This window comes from Terrapene carolina, unplaced genomic scaffold (genome assembly GCF_002925995.2).
Source record: "Terrapene carolina triunguis isolate 2854851 unplaced genomic scaffold, T_m_triunguis-2.0 Scaffold580, whole genome shotgun sequence".
NCBI classification, from domain to species: Eukaryota; Metazoa; Chordata; order Testudines; family Emydidae; genus Terrapene; species Terrapene triunguis.
Window position 1 is genome coordinate 9,992,222 of NW_020664931.1, and position 18,798 is coordinate 10,011,019.

At 40.9% G+C, this 18,798-nt stretch overlaps 1 protein-coding gene across 1 annotated transcript in view; it reads left to right on the forward strand.

Annotated features, from left to right (window-relative positions):
- The window catches only part of TRIO (trio Rho guanine nucleotide exchange factor), a 307,445-nt gene that overhangs the window by 199,909 nt on the left and 88,738 nt on the right, over nt 1–18,798 (forward strand). Inside the window, exon 33 of the mRNA XM_029913308.1 lies at nt 3,902–4,145. Within this exon, the coding sequence (XP_029769168.1) occupies nt 3,902–4,145 (244 nt within the window). The remainder of the gene's footprint in view (nt 1–3,901; nt 4,146–18,798) is intronic.

An 18,798-nucleotide genomic window follows, 5' to 3' on the forward strand; every position in this document is an offset into this window, starting at 1 on the left:
GCTCCCTGGCTGACAGGGGAGGGCTCGGGCTGCCTGCTCAAACTGCCCGGCCCCGCTCTCCCTGGGGCTCGGGCTGTCTGCCCTGCAACTGGGTCCCAGCAGAGTCCTCTGGCCGCCATTAATGAAATTTTTCTTGCGAACCCCCTGAAATGTCCTGCGAACCCCCAGGGGTTTGCGAACCCCACTTTGGGAACCACTGCCATAGTTTAAGCCCCGTGAGCCAGCAGAGGCCAGCCACAGGTGTTTTATTGCAGTATAGCTATACCCTTAGAGTCTAATGCACAGGTTGTGTTGTGGGCGTGAGTGTTGTTGAATACAGTAACTCCTCATTTAACGTTGTAGTTATGTTCCTGAAAAATGCAACTTTAAGTGAAACGATGTTAAGCAAATCCAATTTCCCCATAAGAATGAATGTAAATGGGGGGGGTTAGATTCCAGGGACATTTTTTTTTTTTTTTGGCCAGACAGTACAGTACTAAAGTTGGAAGGTGCCCCTGCCTTACCCCACACAGGCACACCCCACTGGCACTGGAGACAATGAGGCAGGCAGGAGGCTGAAGGTGCCGTAGGCTAGGAGAAGCATATTGCGCAGCAGCAGCGGCAGCTTCCCCTCCTCTGCAAGCACCAGGGGGAGGGGGCTCAACCCTCAGCCCGCCCACTCCACCGCTTCCCCCAAACCCCCACCTTTAACCCGCCTCTTCTCCCCCCACCTCCTCCCCCTTTACTCCGCACACCGCATCCTCGCTCCTCCCCCTCCCTCCCCTGCCTCCTGCCCGCGGCAATCAGCTGGCTTGCAGCATTCAGGAGGGAGGAGCGAGGACACGGCGCGCAGGCTCCCCCCTCCCTCCTGAATGCTGCAAGCCAGCTGATTGCCGGGGGGAGGAGGGTGAAGGCGCTGATCCGCGGGGTCTGCCTCCAGGCGGGAGGCACTGGGGGTGGGGGAAGCCTGATAGCGGGGCTGCCAGCTGTGGACAAAGCAGGCAGCCAAACAACATTATAGCAAAGCATTGCACAACTTTAAATGGAGCATGTTCTGTAATTGAGCAGGGACGTAAGATTGAAACAACATTAATAGAAAGGACGTTAAGTGGGGAGTTACTGTAGTTAAGATGAAGGGGACAGCTAACCAATACTATTGTTTGTTGGTTCCCACATAGGTAATCCATATTATCTCTGTTTGTTATACTCTTCTGTCCTAAGACTCTCACCAGTTCAAATATTTAGGGAAAATGAAATCTGTTGTTAGCTAACTTCCATTAATTAAGGAACATCTGTATGAAAGCAGAAAGCTATAGGTATTCAGATCGGTTGTCTTGACAAGATGCATGGTTTCCAAAAGTGGTGAAACTTGTTACTGACCTATGCTTAGGGTAGTGGGGAAGAGGGAATGTGCTTTTCATGAGAAAAAGTTTGGAGCCTTGCATTTGACACCTTATGAAGTCAGACTCTGTGGACTTTTTCTCAGACCCCTTCAGGCATACACATGTTTTCAATTGTTTCAGACTTGGTTTGAAGAGGGCTATAACATAAATCAGTGCCAGAAACCAAGGGAAGGCTCTTGACTTTTTCCCCTTTGGCATGACTTTAGGTGGACTAAAAGCTAATATAATGCAAAGGAAGAGGGGGAAGGGTAGCAAGATATTTTTAATGAGTGAGAAGGTAGCATGTTTTGAAGCTGTGCACCTCATAACTTGAGAGCTGGGACTGTCTTGAAAGATGAAGTAGAAGCTGTGTGATTAATTTCTAGCCAAAACCCGGGGGGATGGGGGAGGGGTTGCAGGCTGCTGTACTTTCCTTAATTATGAGAAACATAAGGTTTTTCTTTCCCTCCCAAGAAAAATCACTCCACGCGCACATGCAACCAGGATTAGTTAACAAGATTGGCAGGCAGTGGTCATGGGAAAGCTCTGCAGTTCAGCAGGCTGTCTGTCAGGAGGTATGTCCTGTGGATGTGGCAGAGATTGGGAAGGAAGAATGGAATTAGTCTGTCTGTGGTGTCATGAGTTGCTTGGCAAAGACTTTTCAAATTCTTACTTGGTGACAGAGCATTATCCTGGAGAAGAAAATTTCTATCTTGCCTTTCAGCCCAAGAAATTTGATTAAAACTCATTTATAAGTAATAATCCAGATATGTATTTAGGCCTGTGTCTAAAGTACACAGGACTTACTGGTATCAGGATAAAAAGGAAATTTTAGTTGTAGCAAAATTAGGTAAGCGAGGTTAAAGATTATAAAATGTTTGTGTAATAACCTCTGCAGTTACATTTTCTAGGATAAGACCTATAAGGGAATAGCTGTCTTTATTAATCTGAGTATAAACTGGAAGAAACATTCCCCCATGGTATTGCACAATTAGCCCCATGAAATATGGGGATTTTGTGTCTAAAATGTTTGATGTTTTCTACTATTGGAAGTTGCATACCAGATCAGATGAAACATTAATCTGTTCTGTTCTAGTAGATTGTGTTGTAACAATAGTACTCATACACCAGAAGAAAAAATAGCCCAACTAGAACACTGCTGCTGTAATATTACTATTAGAAATTAAAATCAAGTTAAAGGTACTTAAGGAAGCTGTGGTGCAACTAGGGAACTTCAGTATGTTTATCCACATGCTTTAAGTTAATCTCAAACAAGGTGAACCAGTAGAGCATAGTTAATCTGGATCAAAATAATTGTAATTAAGTGCTTAGAAAAAAACTAGTGAGGCATGCTGGCTTTTGCCAGCAACAGTTCACATGCATATCTGTACGAGTCTGAAGTTGGGTAGGGTTAGAAAGGAGAGAGTTAAAAATCTTGAAATACAGCTATTTTTGGGTCTGTATCACAAAGGATCCTAAAATAGTTGGTTATCTCAAGAATTGGTGTGCAAGGATCCCTATGCTTAAGATATGTGAAAAGTCCATGGTAAAATTTTGACCCACCTATTCAGAGACTGGATTTGAGGTGTTTGGTGACTGGAGAACCTGGAGGGAGGTGGTGAGCAGTTGCAGAAAAGTGTTGAACTTCCTTTTCTCAGCCAGTTTGTCTTCCTCCCGCTCCCAGTTGCAATTCCTCTTCACTTCCACCGAGTCACAGGGCCTCATATTTAATAGTGGTGTCTTTGGCTTCCTGCCACCCCCAACCACCACACACCTGTACACTGTGTCCTGGGTAGCTGCTACCTCGGACCCCTGGGGTGAGGAGGAGGGCGATGAGAGGGCTGGCTGATGAACACATACACACACCCCATCACCACCACTACCACCACCACCATCTCCTGCTTTCGCAGAGGTTACCGATTAGAAGGGTTGTCTAAGGTGAGCCAAGAAAGGTCTTCACTTTTCTAAAACACTCCACATTGCAGTGGGAAGGTAAAATCCCTTCCTCTCTTGCTTTAGCTGTCTCTGCACTAAGCCCAGGATCAAATAATGCACAAAAGACCTACTGTGATGGCTAACATACCTTTATGGGCTTTAGTTGTGTGTCTAGTTACTGTACTAAGACTTGCAGGGCTCCACCTGATCCTGGTTTCAGTGGGAGAAAATAGTAGGTTTCCCTTGCTGTCTTGTGTGGAGTGGTGAGTCTGCTTTTTGTCTTTAGTTTTCTCAAGATACCCTTGGGAGAAAGCTACATCCAAATGCAAGCTATCATTCACAGCTCTTGGAATCATTCCGCATAGTGAATCTGAAGTGAAGGAGAGATGGGGGTTTGCAGTAAATCTTCAAAACTGACAAAGTTTCTTTAAAGCTAATACATTTTAATATGGTGCCATTAAAAAAAACCAACCAGAAAACATAGCCATATTGTAAATTTCAAAGACAAAAATATATCTTGTCAGAAATCCTAAATAAGCAGTGGTGTGTGTTTAAAAAACTGCAGTGCAGCACCCATCCATCCCTTGTTTTCTCTCTTTCCACAGTTGTCAGGTGGCTGCGAGTTGACTGTGGTCATCCATGACTTCACAGCATGCAACAGCAATGAGCTAACAATCCGCCGTGGTCAGACAGTGGAGGTTCTAGAGAGGCCACATGACAAGCCCGACTGGTGTCTGGTACGAACCACAGATCGATCCCCTGCTGCAGAAGGGCTAGTTCCTTGTGGGTCGCTCTGCATTGCCCACTCTAGAAGCAGCATGGAGATGGAGGGTATCTTTAATCACAAAGGTAAGTGAGAATGCGTTTTACGTTCCAGTTGTTGGCCTCATTGCAGCACTTCATATTTTTTTAGTAAAAAATGCTGTGTAAGATAAGATTTTTTTTTTTAACGGTTTCATTCAGTGCCTTCGAATTTTTATCTATTCTTGGATAAGACTTATTGGATGTAGAAGTCTATGGGTAAAACTTGTATTCCAAGACTTCTGAGGACCCAGAGTGAAGCTGCTCAGCATCTTGCATGTGAAGTGGAGAAGCAATGGGATATTTGGAAGCCATTAAGACAAGTTATGTCCTATTAAAATAAACCGAGTTAGATGTTGTGCTGGAGCAAGCCTTGACACTGTGCTAAACTGTGCCTCAGAAATTTAGAAGAAAAAAATTTAAAAGGAGAACAGGGTCTTGCTCTGCATGGAGAGAAAATTTAAGTTCAGCTGCTTAACTATGGTGACAATTTTTGCCACTCACAATACCAGTTAGCTATGTAGAATGCTAAGTTTTTCTTTCTCAGCGTTTTAAAAATTGTACTATGAGACTTGGGAGATTAGGCTTATTTCTTTGTCTAGTTGTTCAGCTTTATAAGTAGCCTGTAAGGAGCCTAATCATTAGACTTCAGCCGCAACTATTTTGGGTCCTGTTTAAATTTTTTTCTGCATAGTTGTTTGAAAAAACCTTTATATGTAAGGGCAGGATCTGGTTTTCCAAATGAATGATACCCTTTTTAGGAAATCCAGGGCAGTATGGGAGGCTGCCTGTAACTTTTTATTAATTTTATTGGGGCTTAGGAAAAGCAAGTTTTTTCAATGTGAATGAGATATTTCACCCTCTAGAAAAGAGAGGGATTATCTTTATTTGGTGTATTCCTGGATAAGTGGGTGTGGTGTTTAATGTTCCAATCCCCACAGGATTCTATTATATGTAATATCAGTCTAGGAATGAATAGCTGTGTCTCTTGACTTCTTGATTGGGGGCAATTGATTTCATTCCCAAATTAGGCTGATACATAAAGTCTGTGCTCAGAAGCAAATAGATTTATTGGAAAAGGTGGTTTGTCCTTTAAAAGAGGCCTTTTGAACCTCTTCATTTAGAATAGAGAATTAAATGTAAGTTATGAGTCAAAGTGCCTCATCACAGATGCAGTAAATAGCTAGGTAACGTCTACATTGATCAGAATGTATTATAAGCAGTAGAACTGTTGAGAAATCAATTGGTGGGGAAAAAATTCTCTGTAATGGTATACTATGCTGTTGGAAAGCACTTTATTTTTCCCACTTCATTGATTTTCCATCCAGCTCCTTGTTCTTCTCTTCTCTTTTCTTTTCTCTTCCTGGGTTGTTCAGCTTGTGCAACAATATGGTTGGCTATAACAGGAAAGCCTTATGTGTTACTTGGGTGTGCAGCATGCCCAGCAGGAATTGTGTGTATGCAGGGTGATGTAGCAGAGAAAGCTGAAGATTTTGTTTCTAGGTTGATACTTCAACTTTTTTGTCCTGTGGTACTCTGGGTAAGGAAGCCTAGCAGCCATTTGGATGATTAATTGAAAAATATTTGTTAGTCTCTAAGGTGCCACAAGTACTCCTGTTCTTTTTGCAAATATTTTTTGGTTTCACCAAGGTGTTTCTTCCTTTGACTGGGAGTGTGAAATCATAATAACATTGTGACACTGTTCGCAAAGGGAGCCTTTGAAGCAAGAGAATTCTTATTAGAAAGGGCAAGCTGGATTGGACAAAAGGAAAATTACAGCATGTGTTATGAGGAATATTGGACCAGTTATAACCAGACTCATGTGGGATTCTGTGTGAGAAAGACAAAACTACATTTGTGTTTAATACGTTTTGCATTTGATTTTTCCTTCATAAGTGTAGTACTTTGAATGTGTCTTGATTGAATTTATCCCCTCCCCAATCTGTGATGCCAGTTAACTAATACTTAAGCTTGTATACAACTTCTAGTTCTTCCTGTTTATACTCCATACTCCCTGCATTTATAGACATTTATGATGTTGAGCAGATTATTTCTCTCTCTCTCTCACACACACACCCACACTCTTGTTGCTCCTGTGTGACCCTGTTGTAATTTTTAATTTCTCCACAACTTCCAGCCATTTGTCAAGGTCACCGTTTTTATGTTTACCAGAGCGATTTTGTGACCTGCCCCCTTTGAAGCTAGTTTAACATCCTCCCCACAAGTTTGGTGAGGCTGTCATGGAGAATTGGATTCTATCCCTGGCCTTTGCCACAGAGTTCCCATGTGATGCTGGGCAACTCACTTAAACCAAACTTTTCACAGGTGGTCAGCTGCTCACTAATTCTGTGTTCCTAACTTTCTGGATGCCTGATGTGAGAGCCTGGACTCTGATTTGCAGAAGTGTTGACAAGTCACAGCTGCAACTGAAGTCAATGGGGTCTGTGATTTGAACATATGAAGTGCTTTAAAGTGATGAATACTCTGAAAAATCAGGTCCTAGGTATTTCAAATTGGGCACCCAAAATTAGGGGATACTTCAGCCTTATTGTCTCTGTGCCTCAGTTCCCCATCTGAAAAATGAGCATAATACCAGCCCCGATCCTCACAGGAGTATTGTGAAGCACACAGATTCTATAGTAATGAGCAGCATAGAAAAGCCCTTGATAATATTTTTTTCTTCAGAGAAAGGTTTAAATAGTTGGCAGTGAATAAGTTATCAGGCCACACACCGAACAAGGATAGAACAAGATATTGAATAGTTGCTCATTCTGTGATCATCATCCATCCTCTGCACTGAATGAGGCAGGAGTCATGTGGGGGAAAAGAATAGTGTGGATCATAGATCATATCATAATGCATATGCACAAGGGGGCTGACTTTAATTCTGGTATTTCCTGACACATTAATGCTCCACTTTGAATCCATACTATTCTTTTAATGTAGTTTTTCCCCCCGTGTCATATAATAAAGCCTTTGTGTTATTTGAGTGAATCAACAGATGTTTATGGTATTAGATTTCATATTTTTATTTACTTCAGTAGCCAGCATACCTGGGTTGAGATTTTTTTCAAATGAATCAGCTTCATTTTCTTTTTTCCCCCAGTTGGATCTTTGTAGATACAGGTGGTAATCCTCCTCAGTTCCACAGTAACTTTCTTCCTCTTCAAAACCACGACGCAGACTGAAGTATGAAACAACTTCATTTTGAATATTTTTCTGAAATCCATGAAGAGAGATTGTTAAAGCTCTTTGATTCCTGCAGTCAGGAAGCACTGAAAAACCGTCTCAACAGTTTCCTACTTTACGTAATAGTTGGAAAATTATAGGATGTCCAAAAGCTAAAATGTGCTTCAGAGGTTTGACGTAGCAAGCCTCTTCTCTTCTAATATAAGTAGCTAATTCCTGTGTTGCATTTATTTAATATATATATATTCTCAAGGGGCTTTCACCACCATCAAATGTAAAAAAATCATGTTAGTTGTGGTTTAATTCTCAATTAACTATCTAAAATCTGGGATTTCTGTGGTAACTAGAGAGCTAAAAGGGTTTCATTTCAGGAAAGCCTAGTGCTTGCAGCCAATCTAAACACCCGTGGTGGTCAGTCTACATTAAATAAAACACAACACAGTGTCAAATTTTATTCTGGCTATATTAGAAAATGCTAGATGACCAAAACATTGGTTTGGGAGTATTCTGCACTGAGGCACAGCTGTTGCCTTTATTTATTTTTTTATAAATAAAGCATATTCATAGTTTATAATATTAAAATGTCTGTAATGCTGGGTAGGAAATGGAACTTACAAGAAAACTCTTGTTTTTAGATAACATTTTTATTAAATGTGAAAACAGGGAACACATTGCAAGTAAAGGAGATTTAATTCATATAGTGGATGTTCATTCAAATGTTCTCTATCAGAGATACCCAAAACATAGCATGATGCCCAATCTTTGCATAGTAAAGCTGTTTTTATAAGTTATTTATGCATTTCTATCTGTTTGACATGTTATTTACAAGTAACACAAACATGCAAAAAACAATACTCAAATCCCTTCTGATGTATATCAATCTATTAGACAGGAAAAAAAGACAAGAAATAAATGGACAAGATTGGAAAAGAGGTAGTGGAATGATTGAATAATAGTCAGCTCACAATTATAAAGGGAAAACTGCCAGTTTAAAAATCACATTACTCTCTGAAAGGGGTTAACATTTAAGAAACAGGTAAGATTATGACAAAAAACAATGATTAGAGGGTAAAAATTCTCCCTCTTACATTGCTTTGTGCATTTGACAGCACTTTTCCCCCATTCTGTTTCACTTTCCCTTTGTCTAGGCAATTTCCTGTGTATGTGTGTACCTTTCACACAACAAATATGATTGCTTTTAATAGCAAAATGTAATTATAAACACACCAACATTTAACTGATTAGATTGCAAGTTGACAGTCCATTTAACCTCGATAAGATAAGTGTGATGATGAATTTGTGTTTTGTTGACTCAAGGCTGGATTGCCACATAATTCCTGAGGCTAATAGGAAAAGCTGTGCAGTTTCTGCAACTTGTTCACAGTGGAAAAGCAGATGACATATCACACTGGTCTGTGCTCATGCCTCAATAGGTCCTCATTCAGTGTAAGGCTGTTGTCCTTATAAGAGCCTGTGGTGGGGCGGCTGCCCCACCCCCTGAGAAAAAGGGCTGGAACAGCCCAGAGAGGCTGCGCAAGCCAGCATCCAATCAGCAAAGGCCTGTGGAGAGCCAATCAGGGCCGGGCTGGGCCCTATATAAAAGCTGCCTAGCAAGGGAGAAGGCAGTCACTCCCTGACTAGCAAGGGAGGAGGACTGGCTCCTGCGGTAAGGAGGTAGCACCTTGGACAGAGCAGTGCTGGCCGGGCTCGGGGGAGCAGAGGAGAGCTCCGGCCCAGTTGCCTGCCAGGCTGCAACCCCTGCTACAAAGGGTCGAGAAGGTGCACGGGGCCAAAGGGAAGTTAGGCGAACAAGAGGGGAGTGAAGGAGGGCAGAGAGAGGCTGCCGCTAGAGGGTCCCTGGGTCGGGACCCAGAGTAGCGGGTGGGCCAGGGTCCCCCGCTTACCCCATTGCACTGCACCTGGCCACAGAGGAGTGGGGCCGAGACAGACTGCAACCTGCTCCTGAAATGAGGGGCTAGACTTTGGGGTTGTGGCGAGGCAGGTGCAAGCTGAAGGACTGCTGTTAACACACACACACACACACACACACACACACACACACACACACACGGAAGGGGTGAGACTGGAGTAGTGGGAACTGCCGGAGGGCAGTGTCCTGAAGAGGGCACCGCCAAGCGGGGAACAACTCGGGTCCCAAAGCAGCAGAGCAGGCAACAGGCGAGACCCCATGTGTCGAGGGCGCTCCACAGCTGACGAGCTAATTCCTGGAGCAACCAGTGGGAGGCGCCAGCACTGGTGAGTCGTCACCCTGCCACAGAGCCATAAACAGGATAAGGCCAAACTACTCTGAACAGCTGTCTCTCTCCTGCAGCATCACTCCAAGAATTCTGTAGTTAGTGGATACTAAGCAGCTGGCGGTATCCATGACAAAACTTGCCAGATCTTAAGTTGGTCTATTGTCAGTCGTTGCCAGCTATGGAACTTCCTGTCGTAGGAGTTTTGGTCTTGCTTTACGTCATACTCTAACTGACTAATCTGTTTGTACAAGGTTTCCCTGAATATAAGCAGTGACACTTTCCAACTCTTCCCCTTTCTTTCCCCAAAGAAAGACATTCTGTGTTCAGTTCCATAGAGTAGTACCATTCAGAATCTCAAAACTCCTGAATTTCATACCTTGATTCTCTTGTGATCTGAACACGTCTAATACTTGGAGGATGGATATAAATTATATTTATTGAAGGTAAAATATAACCAAGGTGCGGGCAAGGATTTTCACAGTGGTGACAGAGAAAAAAAGAATGGCTATGTTTGGGGCAAAGGAGACAAGACATCATGTAGAGGAAGGAGCCTGACTCTAATAGTGAAAACTGGGGATTCAAGGAAGGGTGTAAAGTAATAAAAATGGGAAAGTAAGATGACTTCATCTTTATTTAGGCTGGAAGGGTGGGGAAAGATACAGATAAGGTGGTTAAAGTAACCCAGACTACAGAAGACCAAGGCATGCACAAGGGTTTAGGGATAGAATGAATAAGGAGGAAATAACTTACGTGAAATACACAGGCAGATATGATGGGACATAGCAAAAAATTGTATGTGGGAGAAGCCTAGTTACGAATATGAGACACCAGATTTCCAAACCCAGGGGAGAGGTCAAATGGTGGCCTTGTCAAAGTAACTATGTAGCCAAATTATAGTGCAGTCTGTCATACCGCTGAGTTTTTGTGTTTTTAGTTCCCTTTTCCTCCCACATCCTACATTTGCTATCTTGGATCTTAACAGGTCCCAATAAAACTTCGGAAATCAAATTTCTGATAGTTTTCTCTCTCTAGCAGAGTGTTTTTTTCCAAATCAAATATCAGATTAATTTTTTTATTAGTTTCTGTTTCTCAAATTATATGTATCTCTGACATTTCAAATTTTCTCAGAATTGTTAACAGAATTGATTGCTCCATTAATGTATCTTTGAATCATGAATATATTTCACCATTTCAACCCATGAGACTGGTCAACTCTGTCTGCAGTTTATAAGTTGCCCCTGTTCATGGGTATTAAAATGTGGTTAAAGAGTTCGCTTCAGAAACTTGAATAGCGACAATGAAATCTTCCTACCCTGTAGGAAGTTAAATGAACAAAGCATTACATTTGAGACAGAGCAGCCTATAGAGAAGAGACTGCTCATACTGGATTTGGTATTCGCTTGAACATGCTTTTGGTACCAGGCACAGCCAATTATTTTTTTTTAAATATTAGCTGGAAGGGAAATTAGGGTATAAAAAGTATCTGCTTCAGAACAGATGTATTTGCACAGCTGATCCTTTGGAGATAGAAGGTACAAAACCAGCAATTCTGGCTGGCTGCCTAGGATTTCCCCAGAGAATTAGTATTTTGCATGTAATTAGCTTTGCTCTCATGGCAATTTTCTGAAAAATTTTCAGCTAGGTTCAGACCTAGGATAGGCTGTAGCCGTCAAGTTTTGTTTGCTAGAAATGTCCTTAGTTTACTGCATTGAAGACAGAAGTCCTAGAATATTAATTACTTTCTGTGGTAGTCTTTCCAGGTGCTGTACTCTGCGTTAATTAAAGTTGCTGAGAAGAGAGGCTGTTGAAATTACTTCACCTTTTTACATACACACTTTCAGCTTCCCTTGCAGTACAGCCCATCTGATCAGTCATTACTCATACTAAACTGGAACTGCTACAGTATGTCATAGCATTTTAAACTAAACAATATTACCACTTTTTAATAGAAGAATTTGTGCTCTTGCTAAATAGAGGTGGCTTTGGTTTCAGATAGCCTCTGAAGTGTGTTGCTTTGAGCTTTCCAGTATATGATTGAGCTTCTGATGTAGGTGATACCTCACTGCTTTGGTACACTATTTCAGTACTGTTTTCATTCAAGCTTTATTGGCGTTATCAAGAAGTGGTGGTGCACTGAAAATAACTGCTGAATTAATGTATTAACGTGAATAACGAAGTAACTCCCTGCTCTCCATGTGTCAGTATATAATGCCTGCATCTGTAACTTTCACTCTATGCATCCGAAGAAGTGAGGTTTTTACTCACGAAAGCTTATGCCCAAATAAATCTGTTAGTCTTTAAGGTGCCACCAGACTCCTTGTTGTTTTTGTAGATACAGACTAACACGGCTACCTCCTGATACTTGACAAGTAGGAGGTAGGATTTTCACTGTGAACTGGACAAAAAGAAAAGACCAACTGCATAAATGAATGAGGCTGGAGAGACCCTTCTTATTCTTAAGGAAACTATCCCTAAAATCTTCAGAAATGTGGTATAAGTGCACACATGCGCGCACTCTCGCTCTCTGGCCTTTTTGTAAAGAGCAGTCACAGTACTGTATTTTTAGTGGTGGTGAAAGCAGTATCAATCTGTGTGTAATTCTGATATGAGCAAGCCTGGAGAACCCAGGTGTCTGAAATAAAACTTAGTTACTCCTGGTAACCTAGGAACTTTAAATCTTCTGGTCCTTGGGCTGTAAATCAGTTTGCAGTATGCTCTTATACAGTAGACTAAATACAGTATAGCAACACTAAAGTCCGTGAATAAAAGACATCATCAAAGTAATACAACAAATTCAAGATTAACATGTCAGTTCAGCGCAACTGCACCTTTATTCCCCATTTGCAGTGTTGTGAGGGCACTCACTCTAGGCTTCCAGCTCCGGAGCCATCACCTCTTTTCAGCTGAAACCCACCTCACCCACCCTCCTTACTGGAGTATTTCCTATACTGTGTTCTCCCTAGCAAAGTCATGCAGCCTACTCTGGCCTGCTTTACTTTTCTCCTCAGAAGATGGTACACACTGCAGTTGCCACAGTTAAGCTCTTCACACAGCTTTTTCTAAGCAAGCACATTTATTCTTAAGGTGAAAAGCATTACAGAGAAAACAATAAAAGAACCTACACACACATCAATAATCTTACCAGAGATCACCCTAGCTCACACAAGGTTTTTTTCCTGTGGTTATAAATTCATCACAGCTTCAGCTCAGAACAAGAACCCTTGTTAATGAGTCAGTTATTCTTTTATACAATTTGTCTTTGAACTGTCCTCATGTAATAGGTGATCAGCAGTCAAAAGATGTCCCCCTCAGGATGAAGCATCAAAGGCTGAGTCCTTATGTAGGAGTTTGCAATCCCCTCCTCCCAAGTACATCCTAAGAATTCCACTTCATATGTATTGTCCAAAAGATCATACATGCCTACTATATTGTTCAACATAGTCTTTTGAAGCTCACAGTACTACCCAGAGATTGCATTAATCCTGTTTTCTTCCTAAAGAAGCTCCATACAATCCCACATTGATACATAAACATTTGCATTTTTAATACAATGAATTCCTAAAATACTTACACTTCGTTCAGTACAGTGTGTCCAGAATATTGCAGGAAATTGCCATAACTGTTACATAGCCTAGTAACTGGATGCATTATGGTTTATTCTTTTTCTGAAGGCCAAAATTTCTCTTCTGTCCAAGATTATTATGGACACCTTATTGGGAGTGCTTCATATTTAGTATCATATATTAGTTCAATCCAAGGAAGAGCCAAGTATGAATCAGGAAGTGATTTTTTATTTATAAAAAGTCAGCTTTCTGTCTTGCTGCGCTTTGAGACCAGTGCCTGTGCCTAAACATTATTTTTTTAAAATCCTAAAATTTTAGTGCAAGCTCGAAATAAATAGGGAATTTAAGTAGAGTTTATTGCATGTGAAGAGTAATAAATATATTGACTGGAAAAAAGTACTAGGGAATACAATTGAAGCTAATCATAACAAATTCAAGAGGTGTACCTATCTCTTCCTGAAGGAGAGCTTTGTGAGATGTCAAATTAAGAAAGTGATGTCTGGGATAAAATTTTGGTGAGGGAAAGGCGGTTAGGAAGTACAATTGCTGTTCTTGTAGAAGCTCTCTCTCAATTTGGCCTTTGGGATTGGTGCTCCCCTTCATGACTGCCGCCTTGTGCTAACCTTTACATTTGGTGGTGTGATGCACCCAGAGCACTAAACGGGAGAGCAAGAAGTGGTTCTGTGGTTCCCCCTCGTGCCATTCTTCAAACTTTGCAGACGATACAAAACTACACAAGATAATTAAGTCTTAAACTGTCTGCAAAGAATTACAAATGGATCTCACTAAATTGGGTTTCTTGGCAACAAAATGGCAGAGGAAATTCAGTGTTGGTAAGTGCAAAGTAATGCACATTGGAGAACATAATCCCAACTATACATTCAAAATGATGGTGTTTAAATTAGTTGTTACCACTCAATAATGAGATCTTGGAGTCATTGTGGATAGTTCTCTGAAAATATCTGCTCAATGTTCAGTGGCAGTCAAAAAAGCGAACAATGTTAGGAGCCATTCATCTTGGAAAAGAGACAGCTAAGACGAGTGATGATAGAGATCTATAAAATCATGACTGGAGAAAGTGAATAGGGAAATATTATTTACTCTTTCATATAAAACAAGAACTGGGGTCATCTGATGAAATTAATAGGCAGCAGGTTTAAAGCAAACAAAAGGAAGTACATCTTCACACAATGCACAGTCAATCTGTGGTACTCGTTGCCATGGGATGTTCTGAAAGCCAAAAGTATAACCGGGGTTCAAAAAAGTATTACATACATTGATGGAGGATAGCTCTTCGCTATTAGCCAAGATGGTCAGGGATGCAGCCTCATGCTCCGGGTGTCGCTAAACTTCCAACTGCTGGAAGCCGGGACTGGACGACGGGATGGATCACTTGAAATAGCCCTGTTCCATTTATTCCTTCTGCAGCATCTGGCACTGGCCACAGTCGGAAGACGGGATACTTGGCTAGGTGGACGATTGTTCTGAGTCAGTATGGTGGTTGTTATATTCATCTTATAGTGAGATGCTAGCCCATGGAAATCTGTCAGCTTAAACGTGCAGAATGAGCACTGAGCGATACCTTTGGCAACTCCCTACCATCAGTAATTCTATTCCCCTTTCTAGTCCCCCACAGTCTTGGAGGACAGCAGAGAAGATCCTTGGTGACTCCCTTATGGGCAGAAGAGCAGCCTCTTGCCAGCTTCCTCTCTTACCACAGAGGGGAGACAGAAGTAAGGCCTCAGCCCAAGGACAAGGGAATGGGCCCCAGCAACAGTGAGCACAGAAGAGTGTATGGAGAGAATAAAATAGGGTGGAGCTGCGAATGAAGTAATACTGTAGTTTTGGAAGAAAGAAGTAGAATTGGGAGAAACCAGATGGAATGAGGAAGGGAAGAGGTTGAGGTCCATCTCACAAAGTGGGATATGATGGGTAGAGAGAATAAGGTGATGATGGAGATGAAGAAAGAAAACACATTACTAATACAGGCACGGAAATGTGGGAAAATAACCGAAGGAAGAAATTTGACCAACTGGAATGCAGTATAATTCAGAGTAAATAACGACAATTCATTAAACAGAAAAAGAAAACTCTAGAGAATCAGATGAGAGGCAAAATTAGAAAATTAAATCATCTAGGAAGAGAGAGGAGAAAGAGGATCTTGCAAAATAAGCAAGACTGAGAATTAGATAAATCTAGACATAGTAGCAAGAAAGGAAAGTGAAATGAAAAGAAGAAAAGGAAGTTGGTAAATTAATTGAATTTTTAAAAATACATATTTTTATGCCAATTTAGGTATGAAACCTTGGTCAGTCTTGGTGATGGCCACTAAAACTCTAGCTGCTCTATTGACCTATTTTTAACCTTCAGTGATTAATTTATTTTAAATGGGCATTAATGACAGCTTGATTGGCCTTTTCCTGTTCTTGAGTCTTGTGCTCTGTGGAGAGTCTTGTGCAACCCAGTTTACACCATGTATCCAGGAGAGTGAGAATGTGTAAACGCTACGTTGCAGGGTGGGTTAGTGGGAGAGGCCCAGGCCTGAGGAAGAATAACATTTTCTTTATCCACCTCAAAAACATGGTGTCAAGTATCTGAGGGGTAGCCGTGTTAGTCTGTATCCACAAAAACAATGAGGTCCGGTGGCACCTTAAAGACTAACAAATTTGTTTGGGCATAAGCTTTTGTGGGTAAAAAATGCATCTGAAGAAGTGCATGAAAGCTTATGCCCAAATAAATTTGTTAGTCTTTAAGGTGCCACCGGTCTCCTCGTTGTTTTGCCAAAAACATGGTGAGTCTCATGCTGTTATGCGTTTGAAAACAAGATGATAGTGCTCTCACAGGCCCTGGCCACAGCCCTAGGTTGGACCTCTCTGACATGAAGTGGTACTTGGAATAGGCTGCATTCTGAGGATCTGCATAGTAGCCTCTCTTTGTTTCCTCTCTCTGCTTGCTCAACAGTGGAAGTTTACATTATTGACACTTGGGGTCAGAGTCTCATTTACACTAACATCTTTACATTGCACAGTCCTCACAGTGTGAGTAAATCATATTTACATCCATTTTATTTTCAAGCAGTGTAAAGGGGGCCTTAGGTGTTCATCGTTAGGTTTTGAAGTTAACATCCCATTGATAAATGGGGAAAGTTCACATTTTCCTTCAAACTGTTTTTGTCTGTAGAATTAGGAAGGCTTCATTACATTGGTTTACATTTTGAAATTTTCTTGGTAAACATCAAGGTTACAAGCGTATTGTGTTATGAAAGCTAAGATTCTGGAGCACGGTATGGGAGCCACAATGGGAAAAGACCATCTTGCCAAGTTGTAATATTTCAGGGGGTAAATGTCATCCTTTGTAAACTGGCACCAGCAAATTACAGCAAGGACTATTCTGAGAGAACAGTATTTGCTAGAATACAGGGTTTGCTTAGTCCTCTTCACATCATAAAGGATGTGATCACAGGATCTATTGCCAGTATAAATCTTTTTCCAAACCAATTATTTTTGGATTTCTTAGGCATTAGCTAACTCTGCAAAGATGGCATACTCAGACTTTCTGTGGTAACTTACATATACTGGATGTTTTTTACCTAGATTCTAGCTGCTATCCTAAAAGCAGCTTCCATGCCTTCCTTACTCAGGGGGATTAACGTGTACCTCTCTCAACTAAATACAGATTCAGGGATTCTTTAAAATAAAGCCTGGACTTCACCAGTTACGAAGAAAGGAATAATATAAAGTGCTGCAGGAAGCAAACGTATGCAGCACTAGAGTTGTAAATATTAATAATAATATTAATGAATACTTTTCCACTTTGTGATCTGTGCGCCTAAATTGATAATTTTAAGACTAGTATCTTTTCTAAGGGAAGCCGGACATGCAGTGCATAACCCAAACACAAAACTTCATTCACTTTCAGGGTTGGTGAATGAGTCCTTACTTTTTAACAAAGAAAAAAACATCTGTAATAGAATGTTGGCACACACAAATTTAGAGATTCTCGAGCAGTTAAAAATCTTCCAGCTATCTCCCACACCCTGTCAATGTGTTTAGTGCAGCATAGAGGCGATACACCATCTTCTCTTCTCCCTCCTCAAAACTCTCATGAGTAGGGAGAATCATGTGTGTATGCTGGCACGCTTGTGTGTCAGAGAGAGAGGAGAGATATTAAAAAGTTTCCTTAAGCCCTAATTGCAGCCCCAAATATGCATACATTTTGCGTGGTAAATTATGGTCCAAAGTTATTGCTCTGCGTAACAATATTAAAAACAAACAAAAACCCTCCTCAATAAACAGCTCTACGTGAAATCCTGGCTCTATTGAGTATATACCCTGTTTTTTGTTGTATAAGAGCACGGGTATATACTGTGTGTGTATATATATGAGAGAATTTAAGTGACATTTAAAAAACAATAAACTCCTATCAGGTACTGAATCTGCAGCCTAGTCCTCCACTCTCCAGAAATGCTTTGAACTAATGGCAGTGTTACCAGATTATCTTGCTGTTCCACAGGATGTGACAGGGAGGGATAGTAGAGAGTGCCTCTCCCATTATTACACAGCTGAATATGATGGGAGGGCAGGAAGTCATTCTTGCTAAATATTAATGTTTGAACCCTAAACCCTGTAACTCAATTGAGTTTAATGTGCATGTCTCGCATCCATTTCCGGATACAGCATGTTCTCACAAGGAGCTCCAAAAGTTCCACCTGCCATAAAGTGTAACACTATTGCTGTTTTACCCATAGATGCCATCCAGATATAGATTATTTTTATTAGGAAGTTTCACTGTCTAGAAGTCCAGGGAATACACCCAAGTAGAAAAGGTTTAAGGAAAGTTGTTTTTAACTAACAAAAATACACTTGTAAAATCTGAGACTGGCACAGCACATGATGTCTATTAGCCATATAGGTATTTGTTATATTTTTTATTGCTGGTAAAGTTTGCCATTTGAGCTGTGCAGATCCTCAGGGTTCTTTTTATTGTATTTGTCATCTACTTTGGAACAGTATGCCTTAAGGGAGAGTTTACTGCTTGAAACTACTTGAGTAGGTTTAATCATGCAGCTATAAGAAACTACCAGACATGAATTCAGATTTTTGTGTAAAGGGACTAACGCATGTTGGAACGTAAGGGGAAGGAGTAAACTAGTTAATTGGAATGTACCAGTGCTATTGAAATATAGCGGTGTTAGAGTTTCTAAAGATACGAAGAACTTGTGGACCTATAGCAGTGCCTTTAATAGTTGAATGAAGTTAGACAATGTAAAGTATTATAACATGTTTTAGATCAGGATAGGAAAAAAATCTGTGGTTTAGCACCAGTGTTTGGACCAATTCTGTGTAATCTCTTTTGAATGAGGTGTAAAACTGATGTCCTGATCATTTGTGCTTGTCACAAATCTCCATGGAACTGTTTTGCAAGGGCTTTGGTATCCAGGCCAAATTACAGCTTAAATAATTAAATTCTGATGGTCTAAAAAAAAATTGCCCTGTTTAAAATGGTTGAAGTATTATTCCATTCTTGCCTGTAATCGTGCAAGACAGTGCTATACAATAGCTATACCAGATGGATTCCACCCCATAAGCAAGTGAAAGTAATTACTCTGTGTGTATGTTTATACATAACACAAATAGAGTTAAATAATTACACTGGTCTACAATTTTTGAGAAGTCGTCTGCTTCAGAGATA